General features: G+C 41.9%; 1 protein-coding gene across 5 annotated transcripts in view; it reads right to left on the minus strand.

Moving 5' to 3' along the window:
* Positions 1–16,679, minus strand: part of LOC126106762 (glycogen synthase kinase-3 beta) — a 323,063-nt gene that overhangs the window by 153,703 nt on the left and 152,681 nt on the right. The window contains exon 2 of one of the 5 annotated variants that reach the window (XM_049913136.1): positions 2,244–3,692. The exons of 3 other annotated variants lie outside the window; for them this stretch is intronic. In XM_049913136.1, coding sequence (XP_049769093.1) covers positions 2,244–2,490 — 247 coding nt within the window. In that variant the 5' untranslated portion in view covers positions 2,491–3,692. Of the gene's footprint in view, positions 1–2,243; positions 4,219–16,679 lie in introns of those variants that run through there. One more of the 5 variants, XM_049913135.1, reaches the window with a different exon arrangement.

Genomic DNA, 16,679 nt, shown 5'->3' on the forward strand with positions numbered 1-16,679 from the left:
CGAACCGGCGACCGTAGCGGTCTTGCGGTTCCAGACTGCAGCGCCTTTAACCGCACGGCCACTTCGGCCGGCTAAATGACTGTGCTCTTTCGAAGGAACCATCCTGGCATTTTCGTTAGATGTCTTAGGGATACCATGGAAAACCTGCATCTGGATGGCAGGACGGGGATTTGCACCGGTGTCCTCCCGAATACCATCATAGTGTGTTACGACTGTCCTCATCTCGCTCTCGGTCCTTGGTGTGGACAATGAGCAGTCTGGCGTATACGTTCCCACAGTTAAGGAAATCACAGTCTGTCCAACACCTCAGCGTCTCCAGGAATACACGGGTTATGAGCGTTTCCTGTCGTTTACTTTAAAGGAAGTGATGCAACAGTGTTACTAATACAGAGTGTGGCAATGGATGATAAACAACTGGAAGAATGGAGAACAAATGCAAGGACATTAGTTCAGCCGTAATACGGGCAACTTATGGGTATTAGAGTCTTTATTACATTAGCATGAGATTATATAAATGCATCGTATGTTCTGCAGCACTTCTAAGAAGGTGTTATTGTTAAGTTTTTAGTCCTAAACAGCATTCTGCATATTGGTGAAAATATAACATCATGACACTAGCAGTCATAAAGAGAGAGAGGAATTTTAAATAGTTATGAGATGAACTGTTGATAATGCAACGAAGAAATCTTCGTACTAATCGTCAGCGTACAAATTGTGGTTTGAATACCGCAGTGTTTTACTAGCCACGCTTCCTTTGGAGGTGGTACACCCTTAGCTTCCTCCGACATTGAACTGACACGTAAAGGAAGGAAGATTGGGTAAGCATCCCGTCGACATCGATGTCATTAGAGAAGGAGCACAAGCTCTCATTATGTCAAGGGTGGGGAAGGAAATCGGCCATGTCCTTTTTAAAGAACTATCCCAGCATTTGCCTAGAGCGACTTAGGGAAATCACGGAAAATCTAAATCTGCAAGGCCGTCCTCCCGAATGTGAGTTCAGTGTGTTAACAACAACGCCACCTCGCTCGATGAACTGGCAGGTACCGATGGGGTCCGGCAGTTTAAGGTGGACTCCGAACCGTGGAGCACGTTGACTTTTTTTTTTTTTTTTTTTTTTTTTTTTTTTTACATACACAAACCATTACCAGAGGTTCAGTAAGTTGTACGTGCCAAAACGTTCTAAGACAGGGTGATAACTGAACCGCGGCCCTTTGTATGTGTAGTTTACCACAGAACTATATTTAACTACTACTTTCCTGACAGGCCGAGGAGCATTGGTTTAGCGCCCAGAAGCACTGAGGAGTTTTTTTCAGTAATTTAAAACGACAGCATCGAGGAGGATGAGGTGGGTATCTGAATACGTATTAACACCTGATCAATAGAGGAAGCGAATGGTGTCTGGATAGCTTTGGTTCTGGTCATGTACGGAAAATAAAGAGGAAAGCTGAGGAAATAGGAGTGGGGATTAATGTGTGGGAAGACCAGACGCGACGGAAACGCTGAGCCCTAGGCGTGTGTGTGTGTGTGTGTGTGTGTGTGTGTGTGTGTGTGTGTGTGAGTGAGTGAGTGAAAGAGAGAGAGAGAGAGAGAGAGAGAGAGAGATATTATCTGTTAGTTATTAAGAATGAAATGCCTAAGAAGGCGAAAAAAATGCTAACCTCTTCTGGGTACATACTTCACTGATCGCGGTATAGATGCACGGAGAGACTGCCTTTAGTAGGAAACTGGACAAGTTCCAGCACAAATTACATGCTAATGAGGTCCGATTGCGAAAGTTGTAGTGTGATTTTAAGTACCATATTCCAATGAGGACACCTGGTGCATCCAATGAGGGCACCTCGTGCATCCATAGTATGTTTCAAATATGCTGCGCGTACTTTTCTCTAGAACCTCTCAAGATTAAAGTTCATTTTTGCGGTATGTATACCATTCGATATACAACAATGTTATACTGACGCGCAGCGATCCCAGGGAGAACTGTGGCTTTATCTAGAGATAAACAGCAGAAGAGACAAACAAAGGGCGCGGTATATTATTCCAATCAATGAGGAACATACGAAATGACGGTACTGTTCCTTTAGCATCTGATTGGGAATTGGACGAGCTATGTGAGGATTGGCAAAAATCCAACTGATTATTGTTCAGCACGGATCCCCAGGAAGATCCGGTTCTTCTGGTATTCATAACCAGCTCTACACTACATGGGCGTCCACCGTGTGCGCAGCTATAGACTGGGAACTCACGTATGGCCTGTCGGAGCTTCCTGAGAAAGGTGCGCAGGTTGCCGGCGGCAGGCGCGGGGGCGGCGGTGGGCGGCAGGTCTGGGCCGGGGGCGATGCCTTGGGAGGCGGTCAGCGCCTCCTTGACGGCCAGGTGCTCGCGCCGAGACCGCACCACTGCCGTGTCCGCCATCTGGTGCCAGGCGGCCGCCCCTCCCGAGCGCTGGCCGCGGGGCAGCACCAGCGAACGCTCCTCCAGGTTGGGCGCCATAGCTCTCTGCTGCCGCCGACTCTCCAGCACAGAGGGGTCCGCAATCCAGCAGGGGAGGGTCGGCGAAGCTGGTCCAGATGGATAACAACTGCCACTCGATCACCGGGAAGGGGAGGGGGATTCTTCCAACGACAGGCTCCACGAGACGAGGCGATTCCAGCAGTGTCTACAAGGCTGTCGCAGATGCGATCGACGTAGCTACTGGTACTCGAGCAAAAGGGGTCCCGATAGTGACCACGACAGGCTCGAGGAGATGAGTGTAGATGCGACCAAGGTAACGTCGACGATGCTGGTCCAGATGGGAACCATCTGGCACTACCATAAGTGGGTGGTGTCCTCAATGCGACCACGGTATGTCTCTGAAGAAGCAGGTCCACAAGGCTTGTCGAGATGTGATTGGCGTCGTGACCGGCACTCACGGTAATGCGAACAAGACGGTCTCAATGAGGCGAGACCGCATGTAACTTGGGCACTTTATCATAACTCTACACACCTCTAATACACAGATGCACTCAGACGCCACACAAATTCTAACGTGATCTACACGTCAATATCGTGAAATGCGCAAAAGCGTGCTCATCACTGAAGACACACCACTTTCTTCAATTGCTTAATTTCACACAGGCGCAAGAACCCAAACAGCACAAAGATAGTGTCACTACGAGACGCCAATATCACCAAGCTGTGTTTACAGCGACAGTCCACTGCGAGTGCACCCAGCCGTCGATCTTCTTAAGCACTCATCCTCAACTGGCGCAGGCAATACAGAACTTTCAAAGCAGTCCACTAGTTTTAGTGTGTACCACCGATGGTTCACTCCCACCTTCGAGTTTGCCAGCCCGTACAGAACATTATCGCTGCCGCGAGCACTGACAACCGGAGAGGTTACCACTGCAGAAGCGACGTCATCAGCGATATCGCCATTCAATGGGACGCACACTCGAGTGGCGCGTTTCCTCGGGAACTGCTCTTTTTATCGGACGATGGGAAGTCCGTCACTGATTCTCCAACTGCGTAACGCGCCTTTATCTTCTCTCTGGCGACCGCTCGCGGTCTCACCACACACTGTAGCACCCGTAAATCCTTGCACGCCGACTTCTGAATGAACGAGATTTGTCTGGAGTAGCTTTAGCAGACTGTCACATCCGCACTGCTACTGGAAGCTCGAATGGAAATGTGTTCCGCCCACGCACAGCACCACACTGCAAGACATAATGGGATTACACGTCTAGTACAAAAACCTAAACCTCTGCCTGTCAATAGACTGGAGTGCTCTCGCTGAAGGTGTTACTTACTAAAATGTTTCTCTGCAACTGAGGCAATGCGTCGGTATTGGCATCGTACAACAGCAGAACAAAGCACTGATTAAGTAAACAGAGACAGTTGTAACAGATGAAACGATACTTATATTCACCTTCGATCTCTACTAGTAAGTCAAGCAATGAAATGCACTATTTAAGGTGGCACGAAGGGGCGAACAGAGGGTTTCACTGTAGTTCAGGACACGATGGAGATAAAAAAACCAGGGCAAGAGTATCCTACAGATCTACGATAGTTGTCTGAAGGATGGAATGACGCTATCCAACTGTTTATGATGAAGTTTCCTGCAGTGGTTTGAGTTTGCTACAGAGTACTAACAGCGTGTCATGAATGAAGGGAAACAGTTAAGCTGAAAGTAGCAGCTGTGAAATAAGGTTTCTGCTGAAGAGCCCTACAGAAATAGAAGCTTCATACGATTATCTAGCCAACTGTATAATTTTTCGGCTCTCGCTCAGCGAAAACCCTGGTGTCAAGGTTGTGACAAGAGAAGGAAAAAGCTGCGCCGATATCTCGTCTGGGCGTTTTGCCAGATGATAACGACTGACGCCTTCGTCGATCGCTAGCTGCTTATTATCCACGCGCTGAGAAACTGGCGCCTGTAGCAACAGTGCCCTAAGGACAAGTGCAACGTTAGAATTTCAAACCAGTGGCCACCGAGTATCTGCGAAGTATTCTGCGACTGCGTACATCACAACTTGACGCTCGAACACAGCAAATAAAGTAGCTGCACAGTAGTCTCGAGATCACACGACGAATGATTGGCACACTCGACTGCCCTGCAGCACTCTGACGTCACGCGCTCGCAGCAACGGCGTTGGCACAGATAACAGATGACTGGACGCGGCAGGATTTCGCACTGCACTGCACTGCTCCGAGCTCCCCGCTGCCGACACACACACTCGCGACGTTTCCCCCTACCCACGGCTCAAGCAAGGCTTCTTGGGCGGCAGTCGTGCGGTTTAAAAAACACTTGGCTGTGCGCACGCGCGAACGCGCAGCGTTCTTACCAGTTCCCGCCACGAGCCCATGGGACCCGCCGAAGATCACGGTGCATGAACTGACGGACTTAGCGATCATGTTCGTTCGTGTATTTTGTATGTGATGTCACTGGCAGTCTTCGATTTTCTTTATTTGAAGGCACCAATTTCTTAATGCAGTACGACATAATACTAAATTAAAAAATTATAAAATAAAATTTCTTCCAAAATTTCCGAGGGCCGTAAGTACAACTTATTTTGCTGTCGTTGACATAGTCGCCGCTCCGAAGTATAAAAACGGGATTTGGAAACAAACGGAACAAGGGGGTGTATGGAAAACTAAGAATATTAACAGACACAATGAGAAAGCGGAACATTACTTTTTATTATCGCATGAAGTAATGGATAACAAGACGCCGACAAAAAAATATTCAACTTCATTCACAAAAATCCGAAATCCAAATTTCATGGTTTATGGAAGTCACGAAAAGTATAGAGGAATTGGGAATAACACACAAAGACACAGGAAAACGACATGAATTCAAGGAAAAGTACAAGAAATCACGGGTTCCCAGTACAAAACACTGAAGAGTAGAGGAGATGGACAGAAGAAAGAGAACCACACAGAAGAATAAATTAATTCAAGGGAAACCTAAAATAGGGAAAATAATGTTTTACATCATCTATTTCAAGTGGATTGTGTTGGCCAAATTCGAACAATAATAATAACAACAACGAACAGCTGAGTGTGTAGCGTCGAAGTCTACTAATCTCAAGTCACTGGTTCGAATCTCTCCACTATTAAGTCTTTTTACTTTAAGTTCTCTATTTATCAATAAATGGAAATGTTAATTGACAAATACTGATTAATTGTATTTAATAAACATATCACTGTATTTTTTGTTGCTGATCGTATAAAAGAAAATTTAATGGAGACATGCGCTATGCCTAATTCTTAACTAAAAGAGTCATATAGATTAGTTCTACTGCTCAATCACTAAAAATAAAAACTTATTTTTATCTATTTGGCGTTTCAAATTTTGATACATATCACACTATCTTCTTCGCGCGATTAATAATTAAAAATATAAATATGCTATGTTTATTAAAACTGCGATTCAATATTTGTTAATTAACGTTTTCATTTGTTTACAAAAATGCACCTTGAAGTAGAAAGATATTACTAGCGAGATTCGAACCAAACATTTTGAGCGATTACTAGAGCTACACCCTGAGCTACAGCAGTCTACATTCGTGAACTCCACATATTTTGTACTTAACAGCGCTCGAAAATGTAATCTGCAAAAGCGATTTTTTCCAGTTTCTTGCAGAAATGCGTTGTACTGCTTTCGGAACTCAATGGCCACGCATTGAGCTTCAAGTAATGTTAGTATGGGAAAAATCGAAGACCGTAGAGTAGATCGTAAGATTACTTTGTAACCTTAAATCGACAGTTTATAAACAAAAATTGCCATTATATGGGGTAGCAAACAAAAACTTGTGACTCCGTTGACGATTTCTTGGCAGGGCACACCTATCTTGGATGGGAGGACAGCGACACAATGATATACCGATAACTCGAGGTGTACCGCCAGGGAAGTGTTTTGGGATCCTTGCTGCTGAAATTATGTTGATGAACTTCCAGACAAAATTAATAGTGATCCCAAACTTTTCGTATATGATGCGGTTATCTGTAAGGAACCGCTATTTGGAAAAGCTGTACAAATGTGCAGCAATATTACGCTAATATTTCAAAGTGATGCAGAGACTGGCAATTTGAATGTAATTCCATTTAAATGTCCAGGAATGTAAAATTGTGCACTTCGGAAAACAAACAAAACTTATTAGCCTACTCTTACTTTTGAACCGTACTGTTTTTGTGAAAATTGTTTTACTGTTTAATACGTCCTACATAATGAATACAATGTTTATACACTCCTAAACTGTTTAATCTGTATCTCCATACAAAGCCGTTGCATTTTGTACGCTAAGGGTCAGGGCTATCTTAACAGCTTCTGAGACGCTTGGAGACTCGCAACGACGGCGTCATTTAAACGCTGTACGACAGAGGGACATCGTGCTAGGCTTTCAGTGGTTATGAGATGCGAGCGTGTCCGCTGTTAACAGCTCACACGGGCGCGGGGCCGTATGGCGACGCTGCACGAACGAATATTACAAAATTTGCGCGGAACCAAACCAGAAATTGGTTACTTTCTTCGCGTTACTGTGTTCGTTACTCATTCACGATGAAGCGACTGGACGGATTTGGATGGACATTGGAATGGAGGTAGCCAATGATATGAATTAACACATACGTAGGTTACCTTCTTAAAAAAAAAAAAACTTCCCTTTTCAAACACACCAAGAAAAATGATATTTTCCAGAAAAATGATATTTTCCACGCTAGGCCTGTCCAATCTTGATATTATTTACTCCCTTTTGCTGTCAAATCTGGTAATTCACTATACGGTGACGTAAAAAAATTTTCCTCGAGTAAACGAGCGAGTTGTCAGCGACGAGTATTGTCACCTTCACCTTTCGTTTTAAACTTCTTTTTCTTCTTCGATGTCGCGCGGTGTGGTAGGCCGCATGTGGCTCGCAACTCAGTACGTCGAACAGAGAACTTCTGTGATGGCGCATACGAGTGGATTGTAGGTTTCGGCATTAACATTCCTATATTAATAGATGTTTAACCGCGACTAATACCGCGGGACGCAGCTAATTAATAATAATAATAAATTGGCGAAGTTCATTTATAGTGTAATACGGGCCCAAGTCTAAGCTGCGACTGGGAAGACGCGCAGACTGCACCCTGGAGCCGCCGCCGGGTTGTGTAAGCAGCGAGGAGCAGGGCGTCTAACCAGTTGGCTGAGCCGATGTGCAAACACGCTCAGCACGATCTCTTAACAGCCGCCTTAAGCTGAAGCCGACACCGCCTGCGCCTGTTGCACAGCATTTCGAAACGACTAGCGACACTTAACATTAAGGGTCTACGCAGCTGGTGTCAATAGTTCGCTGTCATCTACACGAAAGTAAGTATTTACAAATATAACAACATAAAGACAGAGTAAAAGCGTGAACTGATATCGTTATTGTTTAAGGACGTCACACGGCAAAGTCATCAGCACTAGGGCTATAATAAAAAACAGCGGGCACCGAAGAGTGCAGTGTCTGTACGGGGTGACTGACATGCGCAAGATACGACATCTACAATCTGCTTAATACATCGAATCTATATATCACGGCGAATATTACCACGAATACCATACAATAACGTCAGCCGTTCGTGGTTTGTTGGTTAGCGTCACTGCCTCCTCATCGGGAGGGAGGGGGGGGGGGGGGGGCACTGTTTGGTTCCCTGCTGGTCGAATATCTCTTTTCGCTCGGGGACTGGGTATTTCTGTAGTAGACGACTGTAGACAATCATTTAATATCATCTTCATCACAGCGACGCGCCGGTCGCCGAAATGGCGTCAAATAGAAAAAAGTTGCACCATGCAGCCTAACAAAGCCAGACGACGTCTGTCGACCAATACGAGTAATGCCATACAATCATTTCATTTCACAATGGCAGAATATTTCACTGAGATACTGATCTGTGGTAACAATTCTTCAGAAACAGGGCACTGCTGTTTCTATTACGCTTCTTCACGATAGGGAGAAATACAGAATTAAGACGATACCGGCAATGAGACTCCGTGCTATCAAAATTCTTCCCGAAAGTTCTAAGAGATTTATCAGATTCTTACACTTCAAAACCAAAAAGGGACAACGAATACACTTGCGTTTTGCTGATTCCACTATTGTTTCTCTTGCGTGCAGATAAACTACAATAACGAGTGGAAGATTTTTTTTTTTTAAATTTGTGGTAAGGTCTTATGGGACCAAACTAAGCTTACACACTACTTAATCCAACTTACGCTATAGACGACACACACCCTAATGACCGAGGGAGGACTCTAACCTCCGACTGGATGAGCGGCACGGACCGTGACAAGACGCCTCACATCGCGCGGCTACTCGCGTGGCAAGAAATAGTGTGTTCAACTTCCCGTCGACGACAAGATCACTGCAGTCTGAGCACAAGCTTCGGATTGGAAAAACTAAAAATGACGAAAGTAATAGGCCGCGCTCTTTCAAAGGGAACATAGCGCAGCATTTCTTTTAATGCTATGGCGGGTTGTCACAGTAACTCATTGCCAAACATCTCGTTTGGAGAGGTCTCGATGGCTGGACGAAATACATTTCAACTGATGGCAGAACTCTCTATTTTCTATATTTGCCGATGACACTGTTCGTCTAGCCAGCGGCGAAAACTAACTTGCTAATCTACTAGACCTTAGTCTTATCACACGGATTACACGTCTATCTTTGCAAGCAGAAACTCCTGATCGAAGGCCATATGTCCGATATTCGAAGAGGATAGGTGCAAATCATAAGTCGATTAAAGTAACTGGAAGTCTTGCGTTCTTTCACCTATATTAGGCCAAGCGTCTGCCACATGCCAAGTTGTGAAGATCAGCAGGTGGATCAAGCTAGGGCGAGCGGGTATGAAGCAGCTTACCTCTATCTGGGAGAACAGAGCGGAACAACACGAAGATCCAGCAGGTATCAACACTCGTGATTTTAGTCTTCATTTACGGTTGCGGCTAGAGACAAGCAGCATAGTGATGCATTTCAGCTTTGGTGCTGGCGCACGATGCTGCGCATATAATGGACCGAAAGAACTTTTGCGTCCATTACTAAGCAACACAGTATCTCCCCAGGCGCGTTTCTTCTATCAAAAAATTCTCTAGTTATTTGGGCTATAAAAACAAAAATTATGAAAGGTAAGACCGAGGGGGAGCGAGAAAGCAGATGGACAGATCAAAACGATTCCAAGTTTACCTCTTCAGTAACGCTAAGAGAAACCGATAATCGTCCGGGTTGGCGAGGCTTTGTTAACAGGTTCGCCACTTATGACTACTTGGCGAGGTCGGAAAACAAATTCCGGTCGGCGATCTGAAACGTTGCCCTCCCGAATGCGAGAAAGAGCGTGCTAACCACTGCGCCACCGTCTTCGGTAGAACTTACAGCAAGTCTGAAAGCTGGCTTCAAAATCAAATCAATAGGACTAAAACAATGTAAAAATACCGCACGGAAAAGGAAATAGCGCAGATTACTAATGAAGTCACATAACCAATGGACGAGTCTGCTTATTTAAAGGGACTTCAACACAGCGACTGGATGGGCAATAAACAAATATTATAATTTTTTTTAATTGACAAATTGTCAGATGTTTCGTAAACTGATCTGTCTAAAAATAAGAAACAAAACAGATCAAAGAAACCTTTGAAGCGTTTAAATGACGCTCGAAATCATGTATGGTGGCTGAGATGCTCAAATGTTAGCGACGTGTGATCACACAGAGATATTCTATGAGGCAAATGTCCTCTACTACTATTTAAAATGCTCAGTCACACATTGACTTTCAACCAGCACCTCATACGCTATAGGTGATTTTATGGATCATTCCAAAGCGCGTCGAATTTTTCTCTAATCTATTTTATTTTTTACTCTTGGAAAAATAATTTCCCACACGTTTGTCCGGTTTTTTTCAATTCTGTTCAGAAAGCATGAAATGTGTTTACGTATCGAACGGTTTATTATTATTATTATTATTATTATTATTATTATTATTATTGACTTTTTTTTCTCAGACTTAAGTCTGGTTAAAAATGGAACGTGACACGGACCTCGGTCAAGCGTGACTTCCTTGTAACTGTATGGTATATGTTATATTGCATTTAGGAACTTTCGGGTAATTGAACAAGTATCAATAATTACAGATTTTTGTAATTGTATATATATGTTTGGATGTAGCTGTATTGCATTGATGTACTGGTGAATATTGTGAGGTATGACTCCTGTAGTTGATAGTATAATTGGGATAATGTCGACTTTATCCTGATGCCACATGTCCTTGACTTCCTCAGCCAGTTGGATGTATTTTTCAATTTTTTCCCCTGTTTTCTTCTGTATATTTGTTGTGTTGGGTATGGATATTTCAATTAGTTGTGTTAATTTCTTCTTTTTATTGGTGAGTATGATGTCAGGTTTGTTATGTGGTGTTGTTTTATCTGTTATAATCGTTCTGTTCCAGTATAATTTGTATTCATCATTCTCCAGTACATTTTGTGGTGTGTACTTGTATGTGGGAACGTGTTGTTTTATTAGTTTATGTTTTATGGCAAGTTGTTGATGTATTATTTTTGCTACATTGTCATGTCTTCTGGGGTATTCTGTATTTGCTAGTATTGTACATCCGCTTGTGATGTGATCTACTGTTTCTATTTGTTGTTTGCAAAGTCTGCATTTATCTGTTGTGGTGTTGGGATCTTTAATAATATGCTTGCTGTAATATCTGGTGTTTATTGTTTGATCCTGTATTGCGATCATGAATCCTTCCGTCTCACTGTATATATTGCCTTTCCTTAGCCATGTGTTGGATGCGTCTTGATCGATGTGTGGCTGTGTCAGATGATACGGGTGCTTGCCGTGTAGTGTTTTCTTTTTCCAATTTACTTTCTTTGTATCTGTTGATATTATGTGATCTAAAGGGTTGTAGAAGTGGTTATGAAATTGCAATGGTGTAGCTGATGTATTTATATGAGTGATTGCTTTGTGTATTTTGCTAGTTTCTGCTCGTTCTAGAAAGAATTTTCTTAAATTGTCTACCTGTCCATAATGTAGGTTTTTTATATCTATAAATCCCCTTCCACCTTCCTTTCTGCTTAATGTGAATCTCTCTGTTGCTGAATGTATGTGATGTATTCTATATTTGTGGCATTGTGATCGTGTAAGTGTATTGAGTGCTTCTAGGTCTGTGTCACTCCATTTCACTACTCCAAATGAGTAGGTCAATACTGGTATAGCATAAGTATTTATAGCTTTTGTCTTGTTTCTTGCTGTCAATTCTGTTTTCAGTATTTTTGTTAGTCTTTGTCTATATTTTTCTTTTAGTTCTTCTTTAATATTTGTATTATCTATTCCTATTTTTTGTCTGTATCCTAGGTATTTATAGGCATCTGTTTTTTCCATCGCTTCTATGCAGTCGCTGTGGTTCTCCAATATGTAATCTTCTTGTTTAGTGTGTTTGCCCTTGACTATGCTATTTTTCTTACATTTGTCTGTTCCAAAAGCCATATTTATATCATTGCTGAATACTTCTGTTATCTTTAGTAATTGGTTGAGTTGTTGATTTGTTGCTGCCAGTAGTTTTAGATCATCCATGTATAGCAAATGTGTGATTTTGTGTGGATATGTTCCAGTAATATTGTATCCATAATTTGTATTATTTAGCATGTTGGATAGTGGGTTCAGAGCAAGACAGAACCAGAAAGGACTTAATGAGTCTCCTTGGTATATTCCACGCTTAATCTGTATTGGCTGTGATGTGATGCTATCTGAATTTGTTTGGATATTAAGTGTGGTTTTCCAGTTTTTCATTACTGTGTTTAGAAAGTGTATCAATTTAGGATCTACTTTGTATATTTCCAAAATCTGTAGTAACCATGAGTGGGGTACACTATCAAAGGCTTTTTGGTAATCAATGTATGCGTAGTGTAGGGACCTTTGTTTAGTTTTAGCTTGATATGTCACCTCTGTATCAATTATCAGTTGCTCTTTACATCCTCGTGCTCCTTTGCAGCAGCCTTTTTGTTCTTCATTTATAATTTTGTTCTGTGTTGTATGTGTCATTAATTTCTGTGTGATGACTGAAGTTAATATTTTGTATATTGTTGGTAGGCATGTTATGGGGCGATATTTAGCTGGGTTTGCTGTGTCTGCTTGATCTTTAGGTTTCAGATAGGTTATTCCATGTGCAAGTGTATCAGGGAATGTGTATGGGTCTGCAATGTAACTGTTAAATAATTTAGTTAGATGTGAATGCGTTGAGGTGAACTTCTTTAGCCAGTAATTTGCTATTTTATCATTTCCAGGGGCTTTCCAATTGTGTGTAGAATTAATTGCTCGGGTGACTTCATGTTGCAAAATTATCACTTCAGGCATTTGTGGTATCATCTTGTATGTGTCTGTTTCTGCTTGTATCCACCGTGCATGCCTGTTATGTTGTACCGGGTTTGACCATATGCTGCTCCAGAAGTGTTCCATGTCTGTTATGTTTGGTGGATTGTCTATTTTAATGTGTGTGTTATCCATTGTTTGGTAAAATCTCTTTTGGTTTGTGTTGAATGTTTGGTTTTGTTTCCTTCTATTTTCACTTTTTTTGTATCTTCTAAGTCGTTTGGCCAATGCTTGCAATTTCTGCTTTTTTTCATCTAATTGCTCTATTGCTTCTTGTTGTGAGATTTTACCTAACCTTTTTCGTTTTTTGTCTGATATTTCATTTCTTATAAATTGTGTTAGCTGTCCGATGTCTTTTCTCAGTTTTTCTATTCTGATCTGTAACCTGTGTTGCCATGCTGGTTTTGTGCGTTTCTTCTGTGTGTTGGTTTGTTCTGATCTCTGCCTAGTGTGTATATTTAGTGTAGTGAGTGCTCCTATATAAACCAGTAGTTGTAACTCTTCCATAGTTGTGTTTTCATTTATTTTGTTGTGTATGATTGTGTTGATAGTTTTTATTGTTGTTTCGACTTGTGGGTTATTTGGCGGTCTATGCAAGAATGGTCTAATGTCTGTATTTGTGTCTTTGTATTCTATATATGTCAGCTGAAATTTCTCTTCTATATCTAACACGTGTGTCTCTTCGTGTTCTATTTGTGCTTGTTCTGGTGGCTCTCTTAAGATTTCGTTTTCCTCTGATTGTTTAATTGATGCGTGTTGGTCTTTGTTTGTTTGCTCTGGGATGTTTGAGTCCATTACTGTGTTTTCTTCTTCTTCTGATTGCACATTATTTTGTTCCAGTATTTGTTGTACTTGTTGTTTGATGTTTTCTAATTCTGACTGGGGTATCCTGTTATTTTTGATTATTACACGGATCTGATCAGCTAGTCGTTGTTCTGTTAAAAATTTTAATTCCGGGTATCTGGTAATAAATGTTGTGTATACTTGTGATCTGTATCCAGTTGTGTTGGTTCCTAGGTTTGTTGCTTGGTAATAACAGAACATGAGGTGTCGATTTACTTCATCTGACCATCTCATCCTCTGTCTTTGTTTTCCTTCTAGGGTGGTTGCAGGAAGCATATCCTGCAAAACACCTCTATTCGGATTTAAATCATTTTCCATGTGGCTAGCAGTGTCGTTACCATTGTGGGCGGGCATAGGGTTCAAGCGTCGTCCCCGACCATGACGGCGCTTGTCCGAGGCTTCTTTAGTTCTGTCCTGAACCAAGTAATCACACTAAAAGGGGGGTTAGCCCTATTAGTGGTTTGTTCTTTTCGTCGCCTTTTACGACTGGCAGAACATACCGGAGGCCTATTCTTTTCCCGGGCCTCCACGGGGGTTATTATTATTATTATTATTATTATTATTATTATTATTATTAGCATATAGATCAATAGAGTAGAGAAGTTTCAATTTATGCTGTGATTTGATATTTCTGACACTTCATTTACAAATCTAGTAGCAGCTGTTCTTGAAATATTGCAATTTTTCCCTCAATTACTAAGTTTTTCTTAATTACACAGATTACTTTCAAGAAATTAAAATCTTTTTTTTAAAAAAAACTAGATTTTACACTAGTCAATTTGATATCCAATTTGTCAACTCCTACTCTTCGTTTGGCTATGAAAATTCAGATAAAATCCATTGCGTAATTTTTATATCTCGCTCCGCTCAAACATTTGGCCAAAAATGGTCTGGAGCACTTTTCCTAAACTAAATAGGATTTCTGAAACCAAGTTTCATATGTGACAGAGAAATGAAGGCTTACCCTATCTGGATTACTGGAAGACATGGAATCTTAATTAAAACAAAACTCGAAAGCCGAGAACTGCAGGGAGTTTATGGAAATTCTCCTTTGGTAATACATGTAACAGCCTCTGTTCAGCAATGCGGAATGGAGAAACTAATTTCAGTTCAGCGATTTTTTTAACTCGTCGGGAGGAGAATGAAGTGATTATTTTTATAGTCAAAACATTCGTGTAGAGCCGGGAAATTTGCTGGAGGTGAAGAGAATTTTGACGAAACAGTGTAATTTCACTTCCATTCTCAACACCGCATAATGATGGAACTAAATTAGTGTTTACGGCGGGCTTCAGCTATACACATTTCATTTGGCGAGGATGCGAAGCACTGTTAAATTGTCCGAACGATACTTCATTTTATTACCACGTATACTTTTGCACAACCCACTCGTGGAACCGGCACGTTATTTATGAAATCTGTGGAAGAAAGAAAGGAATAGCGAATAGATCCGAAAGGCACGGTTTTGATTCAGTCTCACCGCAGCGACAAGCATGTATTCAGTTCTTGATCCTGCTGAGCAACAGTCATATAATAATCTTTAAATGAACAAACCGCCATTTGGCTGTACTGTTGTTCATTTAATAACGACCTAGGTCTCGGTCTTTTATGTCATTAACATATATTGCTGGACATTAAGCTCAAAATTGGCCATAAATTAAAAATATTGGCTCCCCACGAAATGCCAAGATAACGATTTTACAATGGCAGTTCGTGGGGTGCCTGCTTTGAGCTTGATGTCCTGCAATATATGTTAATGACGAACTCAATCACTTGAAAATGGCATATAAGGCCGAAACCTACGTCGTAATTAAATGAACAACAATAGAGTCAAATGGCGGTGTGCTCATTAAAAAAGAATGTATTTCATGGACTGCCAATCTCAATGAAAATCAGAATAAACGGCGAATTTATCAAAACGTTAATGCGTGTAGTTTGGTTCCACATTTCAATCAGGCAATCAAAGAGTAGGTAGTGGGACTTACGTCATTCCTCCACATTTTTATGGGATTAAGACAATGCGATTAAATGAACCAGCGTAAGTTCGGTATGATACTTGTGTGTTCGTCACGCCGGAAGCGTACGACGGGCAGGTTAACAATGAAAACTGTCAGATGTGGTTGGGAGCTCGAGGAAGAAGCACGTGTTTTCGTTTCTTCGCTGCCATCAACTTGGCGAGGGTAGAATTGGATCCTGCAGGGGTCACGGTTATTGCGACTGTTGAAAACCAGAGGTCGTACATCAAGATCGAAAGTTCACGCAGCAAACACCCGACACAAATCCACAGTTTGTGGTGAGTTTACAGTAGGCAGTAGTACAGCGTCACGTTAGGGTAATAGTTTTCGTGGTGGTTGTATGCACACGACTATAATCCAAGCGCCGGAAGGCCACAAACGTAATCAGTTGAATGAAGTGTGAAACTTGTGGCACATGCTCTTTAAGATCGCAGTGCGACTTGTGAGAAACACTCTGAAGCCACGAGAATTCCCGTTAGTCAGTAAACCGCATTTTGACACATGATTTGAAGAAGATAAAAATTTCTGCGGGATGGATCCCACACTATCTGACTCCTGAAGACAAACAAAAAATGGCTCTGAGCACTGTCGGACTTAACTGCTGTGACATCAGTCCCCTAGAACTTAGTACTACTTAAACCTAACTAACCTAAGGACATCACACACATCCATGCCCGAGGCAGGATTCGAACCTGCGACCGTAGCGGTCACACTGTAGAAGAAAAACGTCTGCACATAAGAACCTCGGTGAAACGACGATTCGACCGTGAAAGTCAAGAATTCTTGTGTCGAATTGTCGGTATTGATGAATCGTGAATTAGAGACTTTGAATTGGAGTTGAAATCACAGTCCAATGACTAGATATCTTCAGATTCTACACGTCCAAAAATATTTCGACTCGCTCGATCGAACCTCAAGCAAATGCTGATTTTTTGCTTATGATCGAGAAATTATCTTCACAAATAGTCCC

The sequence above is a fragment of the Schistocerca cancellata genome, chromosome 10 (assembly GCF_023864275.1).
Source record: "Schistocerca cancellata isolate TAMUIC-IGC-003103 chromosome 10, iqSchCanc2.1, whole genome shotgun sequence".
NCBI lineage: Eukaryota > Metazoa > Arthropoda > Insecta > Orthoptera > Acrididae > Schistocerca > Schistocerca cancellata.